Source organism: Canis lupus, chromosome 34 (assembly GCF_011100685.1).
Source record: "Canis lupus familiaris isolate Mischka breed German Shepherd chromosome 34, alternate assembly UU_Cfam_GSD_1.0, whole genome shotgun sequence".
Lineage (NCBI taxonomy): Eukaryota > Metazoa > Chordata > Mammalia > Carnivora > Canidae > Canis > Canis lupus.
The window spans coordinates 34,678,853-34,702,752 of NC_049255.1; the positions used below are offsets into that span (position 1 = coordinate 34,678,853).

Sequence of the window (23,900 nt, forward strand, 5' to 3'; positions counted from 1 at the left end):
CCCCTGCAGCCCGCGGCCCGCGGTGGCGGTCAGGCCCCGAGGCCTGGGGGGTTCCTCGCCCACGCCGACCGCCTGCAGGTGCCCCAGGCCCGGACGAAGACCGCAGGGGACGGCGGCCCGGGCGTGAACCTGGGGACCGGGGGTCGAGCCCCGCGTCGGGCTCCCTGCATGGAGGCTGCGGCTCTGCCTCTCTCCTTCTGTGTCTCATGAATGAATAAATAAAATCTTAAAAAAAAAAAAGCAAAAAACAAAACAAAACAGAGAAAATACGTTCCTGAGGCTTGGGGGGCACGGCCGGGGGCCCGGGGCCGGGGCTACAAAGACGATTATGACACAGCGTCCTCCCCAAAGTGTGCAGGTCCCTGCGGGGCCCAGCGGGCAGCGCCGGCTCGGAGGGGGCGGGGGCTAAGGGAGCCTCGCGGAGGGCGGCGCGTCAGGGAGGCCTTCCTGGAGGAGGAGGCTTCCTGGAGGAGGAGGCTCCCGGACCCGCCCCAGCGATCTCCCCCCTCCCGCACCCCAGGGCGGCACAGCGGGGCGCAGCCGGGACGCGCAGGTACTTGGATGTCCAGCCCCGAGGTGGGCGCAGGTGGGGCCCGGTGCGTCCCGAGGAGCCCGGCTGGCAGGTGTGGGAGCCCCCCCCCCCCCCCGGGGCCGCAGGTGCAGATGGAAGGGGGCGGCGGGCTGAGGCCGCTGCACCTGCGCCCCCAGAGAGGCCCAGCGAGGCTGGACTTGGGGACCAGCCCAGCCGTCCTTACAGGGCGCGGGTGGGAGCGCAGGAGGGAGGAGGGAAGGAAGGGGCTTGGGTTCGGGGCCGCCGGCCACAGGAAGGCGTTGAGAAGCAGAAGGGAAGGCCCGCAAGGGAAGCCCGGAGGCTTCTGCCCCCAGTCAGAGGTGGAGACCCCAAGGGCCCGGACCTCTGTCCTTGGCACCCGCTGCCCAGGGGCCGCGCCCCGCGAGCCAGGGGTCTCTTGACACCCTGCGTAGCCTTTCAAGCCTCACCTGAATCATTTCAGGCTGAACATGACTAGAAAATACTGTTTTCATTTACCCCATGTGCTACCGACAAAGCGGAGGGTAGCTTGGAACACTAGAGCATGAGCGGGGGCACCCCCCCCCCAGCACCCAGCGCCCCAAGCACCCTCAGGGGATTTGGAGTTGAGTAGAGGAAAGTCAAGAAGGGCTCAGGATTTATTCGTTGCTGCCCCAGGGGAAAGGAGCGGTGCTCTAAGCGAGCAAGAGGCACCAAGCACTTTGCTCCAGAGGGTGACCAACAAACAGGGCCACCTGCTTTCAACCGTCACACGGCCCTTGAAGCACTGTTCTCCTACAGCGGAGCCGTGTTGGCACAGAGCTACCCCCTCTGTGTCCAAATGCAGACCAAATAGGATGGTCAAAAAAAAAAAAAAAAAGAAAAAGAAAAAGAAAAAGAAATGCCCCCCTGTACAACTCATTTCCATCAGTACATTTTTCATTAACCCAATGATTTCCAGATGGAGGAGAGATGTAATTTAAAAAAAAAAAATTTTTTTTTTTTTTTTTTTTAAATTCTCCCCTTGAGAATCACCGGCTGGGGGTAGGTAGGGAGGTCGGGGAGACCGGTTGCTGAGCTGGCTTCCAGGAAACTTCAGTGGATTCACTGGGGGCTTATGTGTCAAGAACCCAGAGTGGAGGTCTAACTGGACTCTCAGCCGTCCTGAAGTCAGAACCGAAGGGAATACATGAGGGTGTACGGTCCCCATTCTTCTTTTTTTTTTAATATTTTATTTATTTATTCATGATAAACACACACACACGCACACGCAGGCAGAGGGAGAAGCAGGCTCCATGCAGGGAGCCTGATGCGGGACTTGATCCCAGGACTCCAGGATCACACCCTGGGCCAAAGGCAGGCGCTGAACCACTGAGCACCCCCCCATGAATCCCCCATCCTCATTTTTCCATAAGACAGCATTTACATTTCTCTGGCACCTTATAGTAGGAAACTTTAGTTGTTGTATCTTTTTTTTTTTTTTTTTAAGATTTTATTTATTCACTCATGAGAGACACAGAGAGAGGCGCAGAGACACAGGCAGAGGGAGAAGCAGGGAGCCCGACGCCGGACTCGATTCCAGGTCTGCAGGATCACGCCCTGGGCCGAAGGCAGGCCCTAAACCACAGAGCCACCCGGGCTGCCCAGTAGTTGTATCTTTATATAAGTAACTTAATAGACAGGTCTTGGACTATGGTTTTATAGAAGACCCAGAAATATTTTTTAAATGTTTCTTTTATTGTAACTTTTTAAAAAGCCAACAGCATGAGGTTTCATTATAATCTAAGGAAGTCCTGTCTTGAGGAAACACAATAGGGTCTAGGTAAGTGGTTTCCCGCTGACATGGAGCTAGAACCTAAAAGAATCCAGGAGAATCAGTGTCTAACAGGCCCCTTGGCTATTTTCCCCAGCTAAGCCGCTGGCAGGTGCCAGGCCCAGCAGAGCCCTGGTGGATTCCTGCTGGGTGTCTCGGCGGCTTGTGGCGGAGAAAGTCGTGTCATGGAAAAGCTGGGCGGGGACGGATAGAGGGGACGGATAGAGGGGGACCCAGTGGTCGAGAAGCTTAGTCCTTCTGGTCTGAGGAGCCGAGACAGTCCGCCAGCGGTCAGCGCCTCACCGGTGCTCATCCCGCAGCAGTTTGCAAAACCACATTCTAAAAGGGGGGAAAGAAGAGCTTTGCCTGTGAATGACTAGATCTATAGTTTGGGGGTGCACGTGGAGGAATGAGGGGCAGAAACGTTTCTGAAGCGGGGTAAAATGCCATTTCGAGTCTATTGAAAGAAGACAAGTCCTGGGAGGCTCGTTGAGATGCATAGTTTGGGGACAAGGGGGGCAGGGGGCGCCCGGAGCAGCCCAAGCTCAGGGGTCGGGCCGAGCCCCTCTCCAGGGTCACTGGCCTGGGTGCTCGGGGACAGAGGCTCGGGGCGGCGCTGCGGCTTCGCGGCCAGACTGCGGAGCTTCCCCGCCCGCGGCTCTGAGCACAGCGAACCAAGGGCGCCCTGAGGTGCTGCACCCCGAGTGGGCCCTGAGGCGCTGCACCCCGAGAGGGCACCCTGAGGCCTTGCACCCCGAGTGGGCGTCCTGAGGCCTCTGCAGACCCCGAGTGGGCACCCTGAGTCCTTGCACCCCGAGTGGGCGTCCTGAGGTCCTGCACCCCGAGTGGGCGTCCTGAGGCCTCTGCAGACCCCGAGAGGGCACCCTGAGGCCTTGCACCCCGAGTGGGTGTCCTGAGATCCTGCACCCCGAGTGGGCCCTGAGGCCTCTGCGGACCCCGAGTGGGCGCCCTGAGGCCTCTGCACCCCGAGTGGGCACAGACCCTCCAGTGGGAGGGCTCAGTCCCCCAGGGCTGCTGCCACTTGGGGTGCCGGTCACCAGGCCCTACAAGTCAGGGGCTCCCGCAGCTCCCTCCTGAGGTTCAGTCATTTGCCTTAACGGTTTCCAGAACTCAGAACTGTGTTCTAAAACCTACGAGTCAGGAACCCTCAAGTGGAAGAGCCGCCCGTGGGGAGAGGGCGCAGGCCTCCTTGATGTGCTCAAGGCCCCAAGGCCCTCCCAGCCCCGCCGTCTGGGGGATTTCTAGAGGTTCCCTTCCGAGGCCACCACGCTGGCCTAAATCACTGGCCACTGGGGATTAACTCAACCTCCAGCCCCGAACGTTCCACTCGCCTCGACCCGTGGGTCTCCCTCTGGCCCTGGCCCGGCTCCGGGAGGCTCTCTGGGGCCGCAGGAGAGTGACCGAGTTAAAAGGACTCGGGTGTGCTTGGTTGGGGCTTAGTAGGAAGAGCAAAAGGCCCTCTTCTCCAACCCCTCAGAAAATACCAAAGGATTTAGAAGCTCTTGTATCAAGAACTTGGGGACAAAAGACCAAATACATATTTATTGCTGTCTCACAACATCACACCCAGAATCTGCCTTTATTATTGGTTGAGCCGTTTAGACTTTCCCACACCCCTGCTAAAAACCGAAATTTGCTTGCATAAAAGTTTTCCACTCAGCCTCAGTATTACCTGAGAGGAGACTTAAGCCTCTTTCCTAGGATTTTAGTCTCCCAGACATTTTTATCAAAGCAAAGGGTGTTCCCATGACCATTACATGGTTCTCCGGTCCTGGGCGTATGGAGTTTTTCGGCTTGTCTGTGTCAGAGGGAGAAGATCAACCAGGTGGAGCTTTAAGTAAAATCTTGAAATTATTTTGACTAGAAGTGGTTATTTATGCTAATCAGGGAGTCATGCTAACCTCAGGACCCTAATTTTATCTATCCAGTTGGTGTCTAATCAGACTTGGAAACAAATGTCCACCAACACTTGATATAAATGTGAGAGGGATGATCATTTTCTTAAATGGTTTTCTCAGGCATCAAAAATCACACAAAAAAGGGTTAATTATTAAACTACCCAAACCCTGGCTCCTTGAAATGACACAACAGTCATTACACTTAGAAATTCTGCAGTAATATTGGGTTGTAACAGGTTAATCTGACCGGGTTGTGGTAGCAATCCTTTTTTTTTTTTTTTTTTTGCAGTAGCAATCCTTATGAAAAAAATATAGCCGATAAGGAACCCATCTCCTCTGTTCTTATTTACTGAGGCTGAATAACTGGCCAGGCTGTTGCAAATCTGACTTTACAACCTCCTTTTATTAAGTCTGCTAATGGATATACAATATATATAGCTTTCAGAGGCCATCAAATTGGTTCCAGACACATGTGGGCTATATGATTCTGGCGAGATAACATATGTACACACACGTTCAGACATTCTAGTCAGGTCTCATCGTGGTACCAGATGAATGTTAGGAGAAATAATTCATTTTATGGGTCTGGAAGCCCAGACGCACTTGTGTTAACGCTAATCAGATGGCCAGTCCGCAGCAATCTTCCCCCAGCTGACTCTGCTGGAAGGCCACAGAAGAAAATCAAGCTTGAATGCTCGCACCCAAGACTGATTTTAATAAAAACCATTCTTGTAAACAAACGTTAATATCTTCAGTGAGGGGATCCCTGGGTGGCGCAGCGGTTTGGCTCCTGCCTTTGGCCCAGGGTGCGATCCTGGAGACCCAGGATCGAATCCCGCATCAGGCTCCCGGTGCATGGAGCCTGCTTCTCCCTCTGCCTATGTCTTTGCCTCTCTCTCTCTCTGTGACTATCATAAATAAATAAATTAAAAAAAAATATCTTCAGTGAGGTTAAGGAGAAATTCTATGCTCCTGCCGCCACTTCCTACTATGTCCTGAGAAAAGACCATTTGGTTAGTTTCTGTATCTGTAAAGCAGAGGTCGTAATGGTGCCTGCTTCTTAGGGTTCTAGTGAGGATTACACACATTAATTGAAGTTAAGCTAAGAGGGTATAGTGTCCTGAGTGTTGTCTATTTTCATTTCTACCGTGGCCTTGGTCTGTACACTGTGGATGGTCTAGCAGTCTTCAGCATTGTCAGTAGTTTGATATTTAGGACACTGGAAATTTGACCCTACAGGACTGGACAGTAGTAAGTCAATCTAATGATCAAATGACAAATGTCAGAGACAGTTCATTCAAGATGTAATTTAATCAATGTTAAGCTTTTTTTTTTTTTTTTGAGATTTTATTTATTTATTCATGAGAGAGACACACACACACACAGAGGCAGAGACACGAGCAGAGGGAGAAGGAGGCTCCCTGCGGGAAGCTCGATGCGGGACTCAATCCGGGAACCCCCAGATCACACCGCTGAGCCACCAAGGTGTCCCAGTTTTTTTCTTTCTTTAAATAACAGAGAGCAACCCTGTCCCAGAGCTCTGTTGGAGGCTAGGCATAGAGCAACGAGGATCTAAACCACATACTGTTGTGTTGCAAGGCGCAATAATATTAAGTGTGGGGCTGGAAGCACAGCCCTTGGTCTAGGGCCTGGGCCTCTGTGTGGGAGGAGAGGCCTAGTGCTGCAGCAGGAAAGCCCCATCCTAGAGAGCAAGCCAAAGACGCTAGGCTTAGGGATCTAGGACCACGAGAAGACAGGATGTCTCTCTGCTCTTTCAGCTGGTCTGCAGCTTCTCCTGGGCCACTGAGTCAGCCCCAGGCAGCCGAGGAGAGCCAGATCTGCATTTCGGGTTCTTCCGTGCTCGTCCACCACGCCATTCGTGCACGGCTTTGGACAGTTTGGCTGGTTTCTCTTTATCTCAGAAGTTCCTCTGCCTGTGCGTCTTCTCTGCCTGCCAGTCCCCAAAGTTGAAAACGCCACCAGGCATGAAAGTACCCGCTGGGCTCTACTTAGGAAGGGAGAGTCCATCTCTAGAGTTTAATTCCACAGCCCTCTGTGGCTTCAAGAAAAAATGCAATATTTTAAACTATTGGGGTTTTTTTCCCTAATGTTCTCTCAGTGTTTATGGTAAGAGTACTTCTTTGCAACCTTCTTTTTTTAAATTTTATTTTTATTTTTATTTTTTTCTTCTTTGCAACCGTCTATGTTCCACCTGGAAAGAGAATCAAGATAGGGATGTGAAAAAACTAAGACAATATTTTTCTTTTCATAGAAGTCAGCCTGTTAGGAGGTGTCTATGCCTGAATTCATCTGACACGAAACACAGAAACCTACATTTCTCTTTTTTTAAATTTTATTTAAATTCAATTCATTAACATATAATGTTTTATGGGTTTCAAAAACCGACATTTCATGCTGTGTTAGAATGTCAAGGCCTAGATCCAATCAGCTGAACTTAGGTTTTCTCTCTCTTAAGGATATGGAGTCTCATGGCAAGTAAACGGATTTTTTTTCTTTTCTTTTCACAATATTTCAGATTTTGAATATATTTGACTTCATGTCAGAGGACATGACAAAATCAGGAGGACAGGCATTTAAAATTCATCGGAAAAACGATCCGCAACAGGCCTCCGATAGGACATTTTTCATTGATGCCTCCAGTCAGAGCTTGACTACTGTTCCACGGGAGATCACAGACTTAGAAGAATTAGAAGAAGTGCATCTGGAAAACAACCAGATCGAGGAGATCCCGCAGGATATTCAGCACTTAAAGAACCTCCGGATTCTCTACCTGAACAAGAACAGGCTGGGCAAGCTCTGCCCAGAGCTGGGCAGGCTGGGCAGCCTGGAGGGCCTGGACCTGAGCCACAACCCGCTGCTGTCCTCGTCCCTTCCCGTCCTGGGCGGCCTGCGCAGGCTGCGGGAGCTGCGCCTCTACCACACGCACCTGGGGGAGATCCCCAACGTCCTCTGCAAACTCCTGCACCACCTCGAGCTGCTCGGCCTGACCGGCAACCACCTGAGGTCTCTGCCCAAGGAAATCGTGAACCAGACCCAACTGCGGGAGATCTACCTGGGGCACAACCAGTTTGCAGTCTTCCCCCCGGAGCTCTGTGTCCTCTGCAACCTGGAGATCATCGACCTGGATGAGAACCAGCTCACCGCCATCCCCGAGGAGATTGGCAACCTGGCGAGGCTGCAGAAGTTCTACGTGGCCGACAACGGCCTGGCCGGCCTGCCCGAGGCGCTGGGCCTCTGCGCCGGGCTGGCCGTGCTGGATCTGTCCCGCAACCGGCTGCGCTCCCTGCCGCGCGGCCTGGCCCAGCTCGCCGCGCTGACCGAGGTGGGGCTGAGCGGCAACCACCTGGAGAGGCTGCCGCGCCTCGTGTGCAGGTGGAGCTCCGTGCACCTGCTGTACCTGCGCGACACGGGCCTGCGGGCGCTGCGGCGCTCCTTCCGGCGGCTGGTCCACCTGCGCCTCCTGGACCTCAGCCAGAACCACCTGGAGCGCGGCCCCGCCGAGCTCTGCGCGCTCAGGCACCTGCAGGTGCTGGCGCTGGACGACAATAGAATACGGCAGGTGCGATGCTGGCTGCATGGTGGTGGGGGGGGGGGGACACCGTCCTCGGTGCCACGTGGGGAGCTGGGGGTGCAGGGGGGGCTCACCCACCTGGCGGGGCACAGACACAGCCCTCCCATCCCGGAGCTGCTGCGCCCCGGAGTCTGCATTCGGAACCATCCTGCGCCCCTCAACCGGGATTCCTCCTTAGGAGGCAGATTTTCTTTCTTTTCTTTTCTTTTCTTTCTTTGGGATTTGCTGTATGGATGTTCGGTTAGGTGAGTCGATGGTGGTGTAGGGGGTGGGAGGGTGGGGGAGGGGAGGGGAGGTGGAGGGGAGGGAGGGGAGGGGGCGGATGGAGTGGATTAGGTTAGGAGAGTGTGCGTCGGCTTCTTCTTCTTTCTTCTTCTTCTTATTCTTCTTTCTTCTTCTTTTATTTTCTTTTCTTTTCTTTTCTTTCTTTTCTTTTCTTTTCTTTTCTTTCTTTCTTGTCTCTTTCCTGACCCCACCACATCCTAAAGGCATCTAATCTTCCACTCACGGTGAACTGCAAAAACAGCCTCGTCCCTAGAGAAGCCCCCTCGCAGGTTGTGCAGGGAGGCCCTGTTCAAAAATGTCCATCATAGGGACGTTGACAGGGAGCCTGGAAGACAGTCTCAAGGTCAGCGGAGCAGTGGGCGAAAAGCTGCCGCTACACTCCTAAAATTAAAAATCTACACAGTCATTTAAGTGACCCGGTGCAATATGTGCCTGTGCAGATAAACCTCGAAATTGTGGTGTTTGTTAGGAACGCAGACAACAAATTGCAGAACCTGCCACTATTTATAGTCTTTTTTTTTTAAGATTTTATTTATTCATGAGAGACACAGAGAGAGAGAGGGAGGCAGAAATACAGGCAGAGGGAGAAGCAGGCTCCATGCGGGGAGCCCGATGCGGGACTCAATCCCAGGACCCCAGGATCCCAGGATCATGCCCGGAGCGGAAGGCAGGCGCTCAACCACTGAGCCACCCAGGCGTCCCCACTTATAAACTCTTAATCACACAAAACTACATACATGCACACACAACACATAGTTTGTGGATATTTATATATATAATAAAAGAATAACATATGAACTAGGAAAAAACCTCACTAACTTCTTAGTAGTGGCTGCCTCTGGGAAGAGGAAGAAAGTCAAGGAAGTGAGGAGGGGATGACAGGGGGCTCAGGTTTGTTTGTTTGTTTGTTTATTTATTTATTTATTTATTTATTTATTTATTTATGTTAAAGATTTTATTTATTTATTCATGAGAGACACACACACACACACACACAGAGGCAGAAACACAGGCAGAGGGAGAAGCAGGCTCCATGCAGGGAGCCCGACGTGGGACTCCATCCCGGGTCTCCAGGATCACACCCTGGGCTGAAGGTGGCGCTAAACCGCTGAGCCATCAGGGCTGCCCAAGGGACTCCGTTTTAATTGCAGCATTTCCTTTTATTTAAAAATTCTTTTTAGGGCAGCCTGGGTGGCTCAGCGGTTTGGTGCCGCCTTCGGCCCAGGGCCTGATCCTGGAGACTCTGGATCGAGTCCCACGTCGGGCTCCCTGCATGGAGGCTGCTTCTCCCTCTGCCTGTGTTTCTGCCTCTTTCTCTGTGTTTCTTATGAATAAATAAATAAAATCTTTAAAAAAATCTTTTTATTGGAGTATAGTTGACACACATTTTGTTTATGAACAAAAGATTTGGGTGGTGCATACACATGTGTTCGCTTCTTTATTTTTAATATTTGAAAATTAAAAGAAAAGTCCTGTTAAGAGCAAAAGACAACTGTAGAGGTAGAAATCAAGAGATTTGGAAATCCACAATCATAATCAAGTAATAGGTCTGCTTTTCCTGGCAATGGACACTGATCTCCTATGCTCCCCATACTTTCTACTAGTCCTAGGCCTTAAAGGTTCTTCGGGGGTGTTTTAGTTTTTGTTTAATCTCTTACTCAATTTTGAATTTAGAACTTTGATGGGGGGGCAGTGCTGCTGTTTGTCCTAGTTCTATAATTTTAAAACTGCCTTTAAGGAAGTAATTGTTTTGATGGTGATTTAGGATTTAGGAAGAGAATCTGGGGCTTGATCTTTACTTAGGTAGCAACCCATTTTGGGGGATTTTAGAAATTTATTAGAGGCCCTCTGCCCACCCCCACCCCCAGCTATTCCACCACCATGGTAAGAAATTCCTTTTACAGTGGACAAAGTCTGTCATTCCACGTTGAGAGCGAAAGGCTCAAAATATAAAGTGCCCTTGGGAAGAATAGCACATTGACTTGATTCCTATTGAGTCCTGAACCTAATTCTTTCCTGTGAGACATTGTAAGAGATCAGAATAGAGGAGGGAATCACACACAGATGGTGCCTTCACAAAGGTAAGCATCACCCAATACCAGGTTTTACCACTAGTCAAACCGTACTGAAATGTGGACGTTTTCAACATTATTATATAGGATGTGAAGATCTCTGGGTACCATTGCTTGTTATTCTTCAGGTTTTTTTTTTTTTTTTTAAAACAAACATTCAGGTCTTATGATGATATTTTTGTGGTTTTGGGTCTTCTTTTCTCAAGTCCTATTACAGTTAATCTTTCCAGTTACCTCCCAGTGCATTTCTCTGTATAATGACACATGGCTTTTAAGCCAGCTCCTTACCTCTCCTACCCCAAAGACTTACCTGATGGATTTCTTGCTCTTCGCCAGTAGCTTTTTCTAGGTGTATGCAAAAGTAGCTGACTTCAGTGTGTATCTACATAGATTTTATTTGTATGGTACATGTCTGTTAAAGGACATTTAACTTATGCTCAAAATGACTGTCGCTCAAATTTAGGGCATCCATACTGACTGTCCTGATTTAACTCTCTATAGGTTTTCTGTACATCTGGATTTATTTTCCACTATACTTTAATGTGACTGTGATGGGATTAATTACTAGATCTTGAACATCCGGGGGAAAAAGAAACTTTGAACATTCAATGTGCTTTGAAAAAGAAAAGCTATACTTATGAGCTAACTGAACAGCAGTAAGAGGGACGTTACTAGGTTATAATGAAGGGGTTAGATTGAAAAACTTTATCCTATTATTTTGGACGGCACTGATGCAGATGCTGTGTGTTAAAGGGATCTAAGTGCCTGATGAAGAATTTTGAAATAGCCAAGAAGGAAAGCTTAAATATCAGTTTCTCTAGCGGTTGACTTCCTCTGATTAAAAAATAAATAAAACTATAAACATTTTAGAGCGCTTTTAGGAAAACGAGCCCTCCTCCTACACAATAAAGAGAAAAATACCGTATGAAAGATTGCAGATGGGTGAGACTTACTGTTATCACTTTAGGGAGCTTTCTTTTGAGCTGCTCCCCAATTATGTTTCCAACCTTCCCCGCCCCATCTATGGAGAGGTGAGGCTAAGCTGAAGTGTCACCATTTTCATGAAGAAGAGAGGAATGGGTAGGGGAGATACCAGGGCTGGGACAGGGAACTGTGGGGAATAGATTTCCCCATTAGAAGTAAAGCCTCATAAAAGAAGGTGGTTCAAAGTGAGTTAAGAAGCTGTCGAGATCTATAACTGTGTTTTATTTTTCTACAAGAAAATAGGTGTCTCAAAAAAAAAAAAAAGGAAAGAAAATAGGTGTCTCTGCAACATAATCAATAGGGAGACTATCACATATTTTAAGAATGAGATTTTTCCGTGTGGTTCCAGATGGCCAGAAAGAGACCAATAGGTGAACATAATAGTGACACAGATTTTTGGCTTGACAAAAGAAGAAAATCTGATAATTAGAGGTCTCCATCCAAGTAATGAGCTTTGCATTCCAGGAGGTGCTGTTTAAATGTGTGCTGCATGGCTAGCATGTGTGGAATATGTTCAACCATCCTATTAAAGGATTAGAATAGACGACCTTTGTAAGACGTGCCAAGCCTGGCAGTCTGGGAGTCTAGGAAATGCCTCCCTGATACCTACAGAGGGTCCATAAGCCTCATTATTTGCTGGCGGGGAGAATATGGTAAGATAAAATCATGATCGTCTTCATTGTTTGCATCCAACTAAGATTTCAGCTGAAGTTTATAAATTGCTGACTTAAAGCCTTTTGGGGTGAGAGGTAATGTTACTAGATTGGATCAGTTCCAATAACTGAACTTATCAATATTACAGTTGGGGTATTACTCTGATAACCTCAGCACTTTTTCAGTAGTGTCAAGCATTTGCTGCACCACGGTTCAAAAGTTTGCAATAGGTTTAAAATTGCTTCAGTTTAAAGCAATGCCTGAAGTGAAGAGCAGAGGGGCTTGGGGAAAGAGTGGGACTCCAGACTTTAGATCTACAAATACAAATACTCTATACGCAAGTATTTGTGCCAACTTCTCATCCGTAGGAATTGCTAAATTGCTCTACTGTAGGTTTATCAATTGGCCTCAAAACTAAAAACTCCATTTATTGTCTTATTGTTCAAAATAATCTTGACCTGAAACTTATCTTTTTGGAATACTTCTAGTTACCTTCAGACTTCAGCTCACTTTCAAAGCTGAAGATGCTTGGATTAACAGGAAATCAGTTCCCTTCGTTTCCAGAAGAAATCCTTTCTTTAGAGTCTTTAGAGAAATTATACATTGGGCAAGACCAGGGAATGAAGCTCACCTATATTCCAGAACACATTAGCAAACTACAGGTAAGCCTCCCCAAATGAGTAAGCAAAGAAGTCCATGCCTACTGATTCTTTAAGTTGGCTGATACTGAGAAAACACGGTGGCATCCCCAGAGGCTTGAGGGAATCCTCCATATTAGATTTCCAGCCCCAAACAGCCAGTCATTCTAGCACTGTTTTCCTGAACCCCTGGATGCATATGCAAAGAACATAGCCAAGAGGCTATGCCATGCCATACTCCTCTCCGCTGTGCAGTTTGGCATGTTTTATTTGCAGAAATTGAGCCCTAAATAAAAGGAAAAGGAGAAAAAATGAGTGGGAAATATCAGAAAGGGAGACAGCACATGAGAGACTCCTAACTCTGGGAAATGAACAAGGGGTGGTGGAAGGGGAGGTGGGCGGGGGTGGGGGTGACTGGGTGACGGGCACTGAAGGGGGCACTTGATGGGATGAGTACTGGGTCTTATGCTATATGTTGGCAAATTGAACTCCAATAAAAATAAATAAATAAATAAATAAATAAATAAATAAATAAATAAATAAAACCTGGGAATTAGCAAAAAAAATAAAAATTAAAAAAAAAACCTGAAAAAAAAAAAAAAAGGAAATTGAGCCCTATCACTTTCCATTTGATTTCTACCTTTTGTAAGAGGCCCCTGAAAATTGTACTATTTTTTAAGTTAAAGTATCCTACAGGTGATATGGCTAGGGGTCTGCATTCTGGATGGGTCAATGTGACCTCCCTCCCTGTATGATGGTGGGCAAATCAGGGTTTAACACGGTCCCAGGATCCTATGGAGATGGGCCCACACGCAGCTCCGTGCTAAATCCTAACAAAGCAACAGGATAACTTCATTCAAAGTAGCCATACCCCTGTGTCTTAATGTATGCATACTTTAAAGAACTGAGATTTTTTTCCCCATATTTGTTGTACTGCGCTCTTACTAATGTTAAAGTAGGTGTGGGCCACAACATGAGCCCCAGTTGTGGAGCTGAGCGACAGCATGTATGGCATGGGTACTTCTCACCTGTGACACAGATGTCCTATTCCTGATTCTCCACTGCTTTGCCCTGGGTTCAGAATTCTTATCATCTGGCTCCTTGATACGCCACGGAACACTCTCTGAAAGCTTAGGGTGAGATGCAAACATTACATTTTTGCCCAGTGGATTTGAAAATAACTAATTCGTTTGCACATTTTGGCTACTTCCACCTGGACAGTGTTAGATTGATACTTGATGCACTTTTAGTCCTACAGCAACTGCTGCTGCTAATTAGCTATTGAAGGGGAGCAAATGATATAAATTATCACAGTTATTTTTCTGTAAAGTTCTTGTGAAACAAACATGAGATTCCCGTGTTTTCTTTTCCCTGCATAAATGGGAACCACATCCAATGGTTTTACCCAAAAATAATTTTATGTTTTGATGATGGTTCTTAGTTTCGTCGTTGACCCAATGCTCACTATCCCCATTGAAAGAGCATGGGAACTCACCAGTGAGTCTGGTTTTCTTAATTCTTTTATCAATGTAAGGATCATTATGGTCTACTCCTATGTTTTTCAGAGTCTTAAAGAGTTGTATGTGGAGAACAATCATCTGGAGTACCTGCCCACATCTTTGGGATCAATGCCTAACCTGGAAATTCTTGACTGCCGCCACAACTGGCTTAAGAAACTTCCAAATTCCATTTGCCAGGCACAAGGTAAGGAATCTCAGTAGAGATCCTCAGCCTAGAGGAGTGCGAGGCCAGCATTTCTCATGTTGAAGCATTTCCCACTTCCTTGGTTCACTCAAGACTAATCTCAATGTTCAGAGAGCTTAGCCCTACCCCCATTACCTCCTCGCAGGTCTCACTAGTGAGACAGGGAAGGCCAGGTGCCTGATACAGGTAAGAACCTCAGGAAGGCAGTTAGATTGTTTATTTGGAACTGAAGGGAGAAGGAAAGAGCAACTGCAGAGAAAATCAGCATTCCTCCTTACAGTCATTATGCCACCAACAGTCCTTTTCTGCCTACCTACTACCTGCCAGAGTTTGGAGCCGGGGGTCCTAGAGCAAATTTGCGTTAGGTCACTAAGTCACTTGAATAAAATGAAAAGTGTTGACCTAGAGTGGTGAAGTCAGCAAGGGGCGGGGGGTACTTCTGGAGCTGTGGGACTGGCATGAAAAATCACATATGATTCATATTTAAACACCCAAACATTTGACACTAGGTTAAACCATTCTTTATTTGTACATGCATCAATCCATCCATCCACCTACCAGCCTTTTGCTGAGCTTCTGGTGGGACCAAATAAAATGTTTTTTTGTTTTGTTTTGTTTTGTTTTGTTTTTTTGTTTTTTTTGTTTTGTTTTTTTTTTTTTTTGCCATAGATTAGAGTTGAGGGGTGGGCATGTGATGCTCCTGACCATACATTTTTTTCCTGTCCTTGGTCCCTGGAGGAATGAAACGCTGTGAGATTTTTTTGGTGTGTGCTCTATTTCTGTCTCTAATATATACACTGGCTCCAACAATCTGAATTGTTAGAGGGAAGAGACCTTGGCTTACCTCATTAAATCTGTGTCTTTTGATACATGACACAGCAGGAAACAAACATTTCAAAGTAACTGGACTAAAGAATGCATGTTTTAACTTTGCTTCTTCTTCTTTTTTTTTTTTAAAGATGTTATTTATTCATGAGAGACACACAGAGAGAGAGGCAGAGAAACTTTGCTTCTTCTTAAGATAAATCTGTCATTCAAAAATTGTTTCAGCTTTGAAAGAATTACTGCTTGAGGACAACTTGATCACCTGTCTTCCAGAGAATTTGGATAACCTGGTGAACCTCAAGGTTTTGACACTGATGGACAATCCCATGGAAGACCCCCCAAAAGAAGTGTGCATTGAAGGCAGTCAGGCTATATGGACATACTTGAAGATAAAAAGAAACAAGAAAATAATGGCAACAAAGGTAAAATCAGCAAAAATTCTGGATAACGCATTCACAGTTGCTGTGGAGAGGGGTCAGGGGTAAACATATCACAGACTGTTCCGGGGCTGCGCTTCACACATCTCTACGTCGTCCTCATTGAGAGCAGCGACTCTACTTCCTTCATCTACTCCGAATTAAGCAAGGGGATCTTTGAACCTCATCTTAGCCTTTTTGCCTTTTTGTCCTTCATCTCTTTGTCAGATAAGACAACAAACAGGCAAAAGAACCCCAAACCTCAGGATCCCAAAACAGCCTAAGATTCTCGGACTATTCACTGGACTGAAAAGTTTATATTCACAAAGTCACTAAGGCTAAAAAATTAGAAGTGAAAGTCTTTATGGAGCAGCGGTATAGAGACCAGAGTTCTGCTCTGCCACTAACTAGGGTCAGGAGGCAAAAAGCCTTTAAAAAGGAGGGTGAGCGGGATGCTTGGGTGGCTCAGTGGTTGAGCTGAGCTGCCCTCAGCCCAGGGATCAAGTCCCACATCAGGCTCCCAGCAAGGAGCCTGCTTCTCCCTCTGCCTGTGTCTCTGCCTCTCTCTCTCTCCTCTCTCTGTATCTCTCATGAATGAAAAAATAAAATCCTAAAAAAAAAAAAAAAAAAAAAGGAGGAGGAGCAAAGAAACTTGTCATTTCCTCTTTGCCCACCTCACCCATGGATACAATTAGGATACCCCCAGATAGGCCAGGCCAGGCCCCACTTCAGTCAGTATTCAATATTCTTTATTCGGCTGGTCCAAGCCCCCATGGTCCCCCACCCTGATGGCCTTAGTCCTCTAACCGGTATCCCCACTTCCACACCTGCTAGCCTTACTGTACTTCCACGTAGCAGTCAGCCCCATGCTGTTAAAACTTAGGTGGGATCTTTTCACTACTCTACTGAAATCCATGATTTTTTTTAGCTGAACAGTCTTTGGTTTGCAAGACCCTCACCTATCAATGGCCCTCAACCATATCAAACCTAACACCCTCTTTTATGGTAAATAGTATGTGATACCTTCTTTACTCTCCTGAAATTAAACCAAAACCCATAATTTTAATAAATGAAAATAAGGACAGCGCTGTGATATAAAGAAAAAAAGGAAAGTAATTTATCTTAAAACACTTATTTTAATATGTATATACTCAGGAGTGGCAACACTGGAAAAAGGAAAATAATACTTTTTGGATACTTCCTAAAATGCGTAAAAAGATTTTGAAAAACCACGTACACTCTTGCACATTTTAAAATTGGTGTTTTAATCCTTTTGCCACTAAGTTTAAACATTGCAAAGGATTTACTTTTCCTTGAGTTTTCAATATTGACATCTTAAAATAAAGCTTTTAAATCAATTATTTTAAATGTCCCCAATGGAATCTAAATACCCTTATGATTTGATACAAAATACTTGAGCAAGGTCTTATTTTACAGGCAGAAATTTTTTTAAGATTTATTCGAGAGAGTGCGCGCGCATATGTGTGCTGAGTGGGAGAGGGGCAGGGGAAGAGGGAGAGAGAATCTCAAGAAGACTCCACGCTGGGCACGGAGGCCGAGGAGGGGCTCAGTCCCACTGAACCCATGAACTCATGACCTGAGCTGAAATCACCAGTCGGACGCCTAATGGACTGAGCCACCCAGACGTCCCTATATAGGCAGAAATGTTATAATCATTTCTTTTTTATTCTTGAGCATGTATTTCTACTTCACTTTCCCCCAAGAATTGAGCTTAATGTTTTATATATATTATTTTAAGTCATTTATAGATCACCTTTCATGCTTTCAGGCAACAAAAATATTTATACAAATGAAGTTTTAAGATTAGAATTTTTTTTCTGTAACCATAGGGTTTTTTAATGTCCTGGATTGAGTCATATTACAATTATTAGTACTAGAAAACTGACCAAAACACTATAAAATCCATTATATATTTTGATATTTAATTCTTTGGCCTATAGGATTTGGGAGTGACATATACAAGTGGGAGACCTTCCCACGTAGGTTCTATATCCCTGCATAAACACTACCTGTTGCTGGAACGAGACAGAATTGACATTGGTTCTGTTCCTGTATTTCGTTTTTTACAGATGAAGCCCTGAGAAGCCTTGTTTACATAGAGAAGTTGACAAGAATGGAAGCAGCTTGTGTGTGTGTGTGTGTGTGTGCGCGCGCCTCTATGATTTTGTTTTAAATGGTAATGTTCACACGTCTCTGAACTTCTTCAGATTTGCATCCCCCCCAAATCACATGGCAGGCTCTTAGTGGGCAAATCAACTGGTCTTTCCATTTTCTTGAAGGCAAAGAGCTTGGGAACCACTTGCCTTACAAAAGAATCAGGTTACCTAGTCCCTACGGCCAACGTCAATACTACCAGTCTTCTGTTTTTGAAATCGAATTGACATACAATTTTATATTAATTTCAGGTGCACAACATATTGATTTGATGATTCTATGCATTCCACGGTGCTCACCGCAAGCGTCGTCCCCATCTGCCACACACAATGTTATTACAATATTGCTGACTACATTCCCTGTCCTGAACTTTTCATCTCCATGACTTACTTACTTTATAGCTGGAAGTTTGTACCTCTTCAGCCCTTCAGCCTTCCTCCCCTATTCCACGCACCCCCACACCCACCTCCCCTCTGAGAAACAACAGTTCTCTGTATTTGTGTTTTTTGTTGTTCTTGTTTGTCTGGTTTTGTTTTCAATACTACTATTTTGTATTGTCTCTTCTTTGTGGTGTCCCAGAGGTTTTTGGAGTCCAGGGCAAAACACACCCTAGTCAGATTCAGGTGGCTGAGAGGTGTGCCAGAGAGGCAGCTGCGGAGGCCGAGGCAGGCGTGGAGAGCCAGCAGCTGTGTTCCTAGGCAGACACCTGGTAGGAAGGGGTGCATAGAGCAGGTGGAGCTCTGGAAATAGATTGCCTCCAAACTACCCACGCGTGCACCCCCTGGGAAAGTCTTTATGGACTCGGGTCCTGTCCCACAGTTGAAGACTGCCTACCCTTAAGGCAACAAAAAGCCCTGTAACTGTCTAGAACGCCTCTAGAGGGCGATTCTGTTCCCCTGGAAAACCACCACCTGAAATCACTTGTGGCGGCTCTACTCCCCATCATCTCCTCTATCCCATTTTCACGGCACAGAGGGATCCTGGGTGTTTTCCCAAGGCCCAAGCCTGCTGCTCCTCCCTCTGCCCAGAGCTGCATCCCCTCGATATGGACGAGACTCCCAGCCCTCACTTAGTCCCTGTCCAAATATCCTCATACCTGCCCTTGATCCCCCTTCTGTAAAACAGCATGCCCCGCCCACCTCATTCATTCATTTGTGCATTCATTCAGCAAATGCTCACTGAGCTTCCACTATGTGCCAGGCACTGTCGTAGGCTGTGGAAATACATAAGTGAACAAAGCAAATTTTTCTGTCCTCACGTTCCTTAGGGTCCAGTGTGATGGAAATAAGAACCTGAGAAGATATAAAACATAAAATTACAGAGTCTGTTAGAAAGTGATAAGTGGTGTTGGAAAAAAGTTCAAGCTAAGGGGAATTGAGATTGCCAGAAGTTGTGTATGTGTGTGTGTGGTGGTGGTGCTGGGGGTTGGGGGGATTTGATTAAATGAGGTAGTTGGGATAGGCCTCCTTGGGAAATGACTGGTGTAGGCAGCTCAGCCTACCCTAACAGTGTACCGTAGCCTGGGTGGCTCAACAACAGAAACTCTCTCCCAGTCCTCGAGGCTAGAAGGCCAGGATTAGGGCGGCAGCATGGTCCATCTCTGGTGAGAGCTCTTTCTGCCTTGCACACGGCTGTCTTCTTGCTGTGCCCTCACAGGACAGAGAGACAGAGTGAGTTATCTGGTGCCTCTCATGAGGGCCCTGAACCCATCAGGAGGACCCCACCTTCATGATCACATCTCAGCCTAGTTACCTCCCAAAGGTCCCTCTCCAAATACAATCACATTAGGGGCGGGGGCTTTTAATAGGAGTTGGAGGTGAGGGGACACAATCCAGTCTGCAGCCGTGCCAATTGAGCCAACACTTGAAGAACTGGAGGTTAAGCCATCTGGATGCTGGGAGGAGTGTTCTGAGCAGAAGCAGCAGCAAAAGCAGAGGCCGTGAGCTGGGGTCGTGCTGGGTGTGTCCAGCTGTGAGCAGGCCTGCACAGCTGGAGCAGAGTGAGCAAGGCGAGGGAGTAGTTAGGAGGTCAGGGAGCAGATCACAGACGGCCTTGTGACGCCCCTCCTAAGGACTTGAGCTTTTATTCTGAGAGAAGTGGGGGAGGCACCAAAAGGCTCAGAGCCTAGCACTAGAGGAGGGACGCTTCTGAGCATGTAGGAGGGAACAGGATCTCTGAAGGAGTGAGGGGCCGGCCCAGCAGTCCAGTGACAAGAGGAAAGGCAGGTACAAGCCCTCCTCATCCCCTTACTGTGCCCTGTTGTCTCTGTGCCATTTACCACCATCTAGCAGATCATAAATTCCTGTATTTATTGTCTCCTTTGGCGGCAGTGTGAGGGCAGTGACATTGGCATTTAGCTGCTGTTTCCTAAATGTCTAGAACAGTGCCTGGGACATAAAAGCACTGAATTTTTTTTTTAAACGATTTTATTTATTTATTCATGAGAGAGAGAGAGACAGAGACAGAGACAGAGACAGAGGCACGGGCAGAGGGAGAAGCAGGCTCCATGCAGGAAGCCTGGGACTCCAGGACCTTGCCCTGAGCCAAAGGCACAGGCTCAACCACCCAGGCGTCCCTGAATTTTTTTTTTTTAACTTGTTTTCCTTTTTACATTTGCCAGAATGACTGGCCAATTCAGATAGGGAGAGAAAATAAGGTGTAGAGTTCTGATGATATTATATCCTCCACATCTTTAAAACTACATACCAGAACGAAGAGATAGCCATCCCCAGTCTGGAGGGATACCAACTGACGACTGACACTGTTTGGGTTTATCTTGTCTTCAGATTCAGGCGTGGTGGCGTGGAACAATGGTCCGGAAAGGACTGGGGATATTTGAAGAACTGCAAAGACTGCTAAAGAAAGGAAAGAATTCTCCAAAAGATAAGAAAGGGGAAAAAGATGCAAAAGGAAAACCTGTAAAGAAAAAAAAGAGATAATTCTGTAATGAATTGAGATAATGAACCCTGTTGGATTAAGAAGGCAAAATATGTAGGAGTGAAGATGCCTACCACGCTGAAATTATTCATAGAATCATGATTATGTCTAAAAATAAAGACTCTTACTTTATTGAATGAACTCTTTACGGCTAAAATGATACGATACCTGGGAACAGTGGCAGAAAAATATCAGGGAGAGGTAAGTGTGAGGGACCCAAATGAAACAAGACGGGCCATGAGTTGAAAATTGTAGATGCCTGTGATAGGTAAGTGGAGGTTGATCCTGTCTACTTTAAAACTTTATTTTAGTAACCTCTACCACCAACGTGAGGCTTGACCTCATGACCCCGAGATCAAGACTCCTATGCTCTTCTGACTGAGCCAGCCAGGTACCCCGAAAACTTTACATTTTGAAATAGAGACTCACAAAAATATCCAAAGAAATGGACAGGGAGGTTCGTGCACCCTTCGCTCTCCCTCAGCGTTGACATCTTGCATGACTCTAAGACAATACCAAAACCAGAAAATTTACATTGGTGCCATCGACTGGGCTTTTTCAGATCCCATCAGTTGTAGGAACACTTTGTGTGTGTGTGTGTGTGTAGTTCAATGCAGTTTTGCCACATGTAGCTTTACGTAACCAACGCAAGTCTCCCTGTGCTACTCCTTTTAGTCACACCTACCATCTACCCCATCTCCCGGTCCCTAACCTTTTTTCCCCAGCTCTATAATTTCGTTATTTCAGGGAAGTCATATAAATGGAATCTAATATGTGTAGCCTTTGGGGATTGGCTTTTTAACTCAGCATAACTCAAAGTCCATCCACATTGTCACATGCATCAATTTGTTGCTGAGCAGTATTGCCTAGTTCCATAGTTTAATCATTCACCCACTGAAGGATATTGGTCTGTTTCTGGTTTTTGGTTAGTTGTTCATAGATTTTGCCTATGTCATATAAACACAAGAGCATAGGTGCTCATGGAATTCATGGGAATGCCCAGAGAATGAAGAATACCACAATTCCCTAAAACAACCCCATCTACATGACCCAAAAGTTCCTCATCCTGATGACCTTCTTTTGGAGTAATATTAATTTCAAATCCTACGTATCGTTCAAGCAACGATTGCAATATAAATTACCAGTGTAGCAACAAGAAACCAAACATAATTTGCCCAAAGTGTGTCAGAATAGAAATGTGTAAAAAAAAAAAAAGAATAGAAATGTGTGAGCAAACATTTCTGCTGTGCAATGAGTTTCATGCTCCTGCAACAGATAACCCAAAATTTCTAAAATCACTTAGAGCAAGACAAAGACCTTAATAAATCAGATAGGTTTTACAGAGAATATTCCATGCCAAAAAAATGCCCAGAGGGTAATGTTCCCTTATTTTAATAATAGAAATTTTACTTTATTTTAATAAGATGTGTTTTTGATACTGGGTTTCAATATTTTTGACCACTTTTTTTACCAAGATGCAGATATCTGTGACCATTTCTAGTGTTCATGGTTTATATCTCAGATAAAAAGCACCAGAACATAAAACAATAAACCGTGGAAAGGTATGCTTGCTGCTACAAATGCACATAGATCATATTAAGACACATATAATAGTAAAGATAGTGTGAAACTGTCATAGCTAGTGCCTTTCACATTAGAATTTCACACACATACACACTCACTCACACTTATATTTAGAACATTTATCATGTAGGAAAAAAGAGGCAGAAAATTCCAGGGCAAGAAAAAAAAGGAAACGTATTACCAAAATCTAAACATTTTTGGCAGGCCTTCTACACGGTGAGTGAACTATACATCCAAAATAAATGGAAGTCCATGGAGGCAGGGCATCCTTGTCATTAGAGAGTAAAATCGTGCTTAGATTACTAGATACATATTTACAACACTTTTTTTTTTTAAGATTTTATTTACTTGTTCATGAGAGATACAGAGAGAGAGGCAGAGACACAGGCAGAGGAAGAAGGAGGCTCTATGCAGGGAGCCTGATGTGGGACTCGATCCCAGGACTGCAGGATCACACCCTGAGTCAAAGGCAGACACTCAACCACTGAGCCACCCAGGCGTCCCTTTACAACGCTTTTGTAACATGGGGCCAACCAAACAGCCCAGAAGCTGACACTCTGATTACACTGAATGAATGCATCTCATTCATGTTTTTTCCTATAGCGTAGTGACGCCTTGGGAGGCCACCCTACTGACCCTCGCCCAGGTCAAAGTGAATGCTGCCTCTGTGATCTTGCTGAAAATGTTCTAGTTCTTCCTCCTGTGAGGTGGGGAGGATCCATCTTTTCAGGCCTATCTCAGTGATCTTGGAAAGTTTGGCGACAGCATGTAACAAGTGTCTAAACCAGCGTCCGCAATCCCGGGAGGTTGAGGGCCGAAGGCTGATATCCAGCTCGCTTAGCTCTTTGAGGAACCCCACGTTTTGGCAGAAGATGGCCCATCCTGCATCACAGATGCTGTCGTTATAGCTCAGGTCGAGCTTCTGCAGCTTGGCCAGATGACCCGCCTGTATCACCGATGCTGAAAAATAAAATGACACCGAATGCTAAAATACGAGGACACTTTCCCCAGTGGCTGTTTGCCGCTTCCAGTAACACAGTAGTTCCAAGATTAGTGATGACAAGACTGGTGGTTCCTAAGGATTTGTTACTGGCTAGCAGCTTTATCCAGGATGTCTGAAGTCACTTTAGGACCCAAGCCCACGTACAGCTTGAGGACTGTTTTTTTCCTTTCCAAATCCCACCCCAAAGAATATCTTTTTTGTCAAGTTTCTGCTCTTGGCTCCACTAGAGTTCCCAGCCCTGCCTGCAGACTCTAATTCAATGTGGGGAGTGGTGGCTCGCTGGCTTTAACCGAGGACCATTTGTCAAAGGTCCTCTTGCTGTTTGATGCTGTTGAATTGTCCACTGCTCACTCCACCATTCTTCATTCAGCAAGTATTTAACTGAGCACCTTTCACGTGCAAGATACACCTGGGTGATTTCTAAGTCACCTTAGGGACCTCCAGTTCATAGGACACTTCTCCCTTTGAGGAGCACACATCGCAGTACTACTAAAAGGGCACCTGCTAAATAGTAGTTGGTGATGAAGCTGAGAAAAGAGAGTCACAGGTGTGAGAGGAGCTAGGAGAGGCGCCCAAAGCAAGCCGCGTGTGCTTCCCTTGCCAGCAAATGCAGGCCTGGACTAGAGATCAGACGAGCGACACAGGGTCTCAGAGTTGGCAGGGGCCTCGGAGGTCTCCTCACTCAGCCTCCATGTCAGTGACCTGAGAGGACTCTGTCACAGCCTCCCTACTGGTGACCAGCCGGCTCCTGTCGGAAGCACCCCCCTCAG

The 23,900-nt window shown here is 46.4% G+C and overlaps 2 protein-coding genes and 1 long non-coding RNA gene across 12 annotated transcripts in view; 1 reads left to right on the plus strand and 2 right to left on the minus strand.

Annotated features, from left to right (window-relative positions):
• The first annotated feature begins 371 nt into the window (after window positions 1–371).
• On the plus strand, window positions 372–20,680 carry LRRIQ4 (leucine rich repeats and IQ motif containing 4). Of its 7 annotated transcripts, none has more exons than XM_038583847.1 (7): window positions 373–553; window positions 6,040–6,388; window positions 6,798–7,841; window positions 12,337–12,510; window positions 14,052–14,190; window positions 15,289–15,437; window positions 20,393–20,680. In XM_038583847.1, the coding sequence occupies exons 2-7, from the start codon at window positions 6,386–6,388 to the stop codon at window positions 20,543–20,545; spliced, it is 1,662 nt and encodes a 553-aa protein (XP_038439775.1). In that variant the 5' UTR covers window positions 373–553; window positions 6,040–6,385; the 3' UTR covers window positions 20,546–20,680. The 7 variants fall into 7 exon arrangements, with proteins under 7 accessions (XP_038439778.1, XP_038439775.1, XP_038439772.1 ...); XM_038583844.1 differs by having other exon boundaries at window positions 374–553; window positions 15,241–15,437; XM_038583848.1 differs by lacking the exon at window positions 20,393–20,680 and adding an exon at window positions 17,858–18,149 and having other exon boundaries at window positions 374–553; window positions 15,241–15,437.
• Window positions 16,140–20,093, minus strand: LOC119867526. The gene is made up of 3 exons (XR_005383990.1): window positions 19,108–20,093; window positions 18,786–18,898; window positions 16,140–18,312 (listed from the first exon to the last, which is right to left on the minus strand). It is a non-coding gene; the product is annotated as an uncharacterized LOC119867526 (long non-coding RNA).
• The window catches only part of LOC119867525 (leucine rich repeat containing 31), a 28,112-nt gene continuing 24,591 nt past the window's right edge, over window positions 20,380–23,900 (minus strand). Inside the window, exon 8 of one of the 4 annotated variants that reach the window (XM_038583853.1) lies at window positions 20,380–23,087. In XM_038583853.1, the coding sequence (XP_038439781.1) occupies window positions 22,756–23,087 (332 nt within the window). In that variant the 3' untranslated portion in view covers window positions 20,380–22,755. The remainder of the gene's footprint in view (window positions 23,088–23,900) is intronic. The other 3 variants (XM_038583851.1, XM_038583852.1, XM_038583854.1) reach the window with 3 other exon arrangements.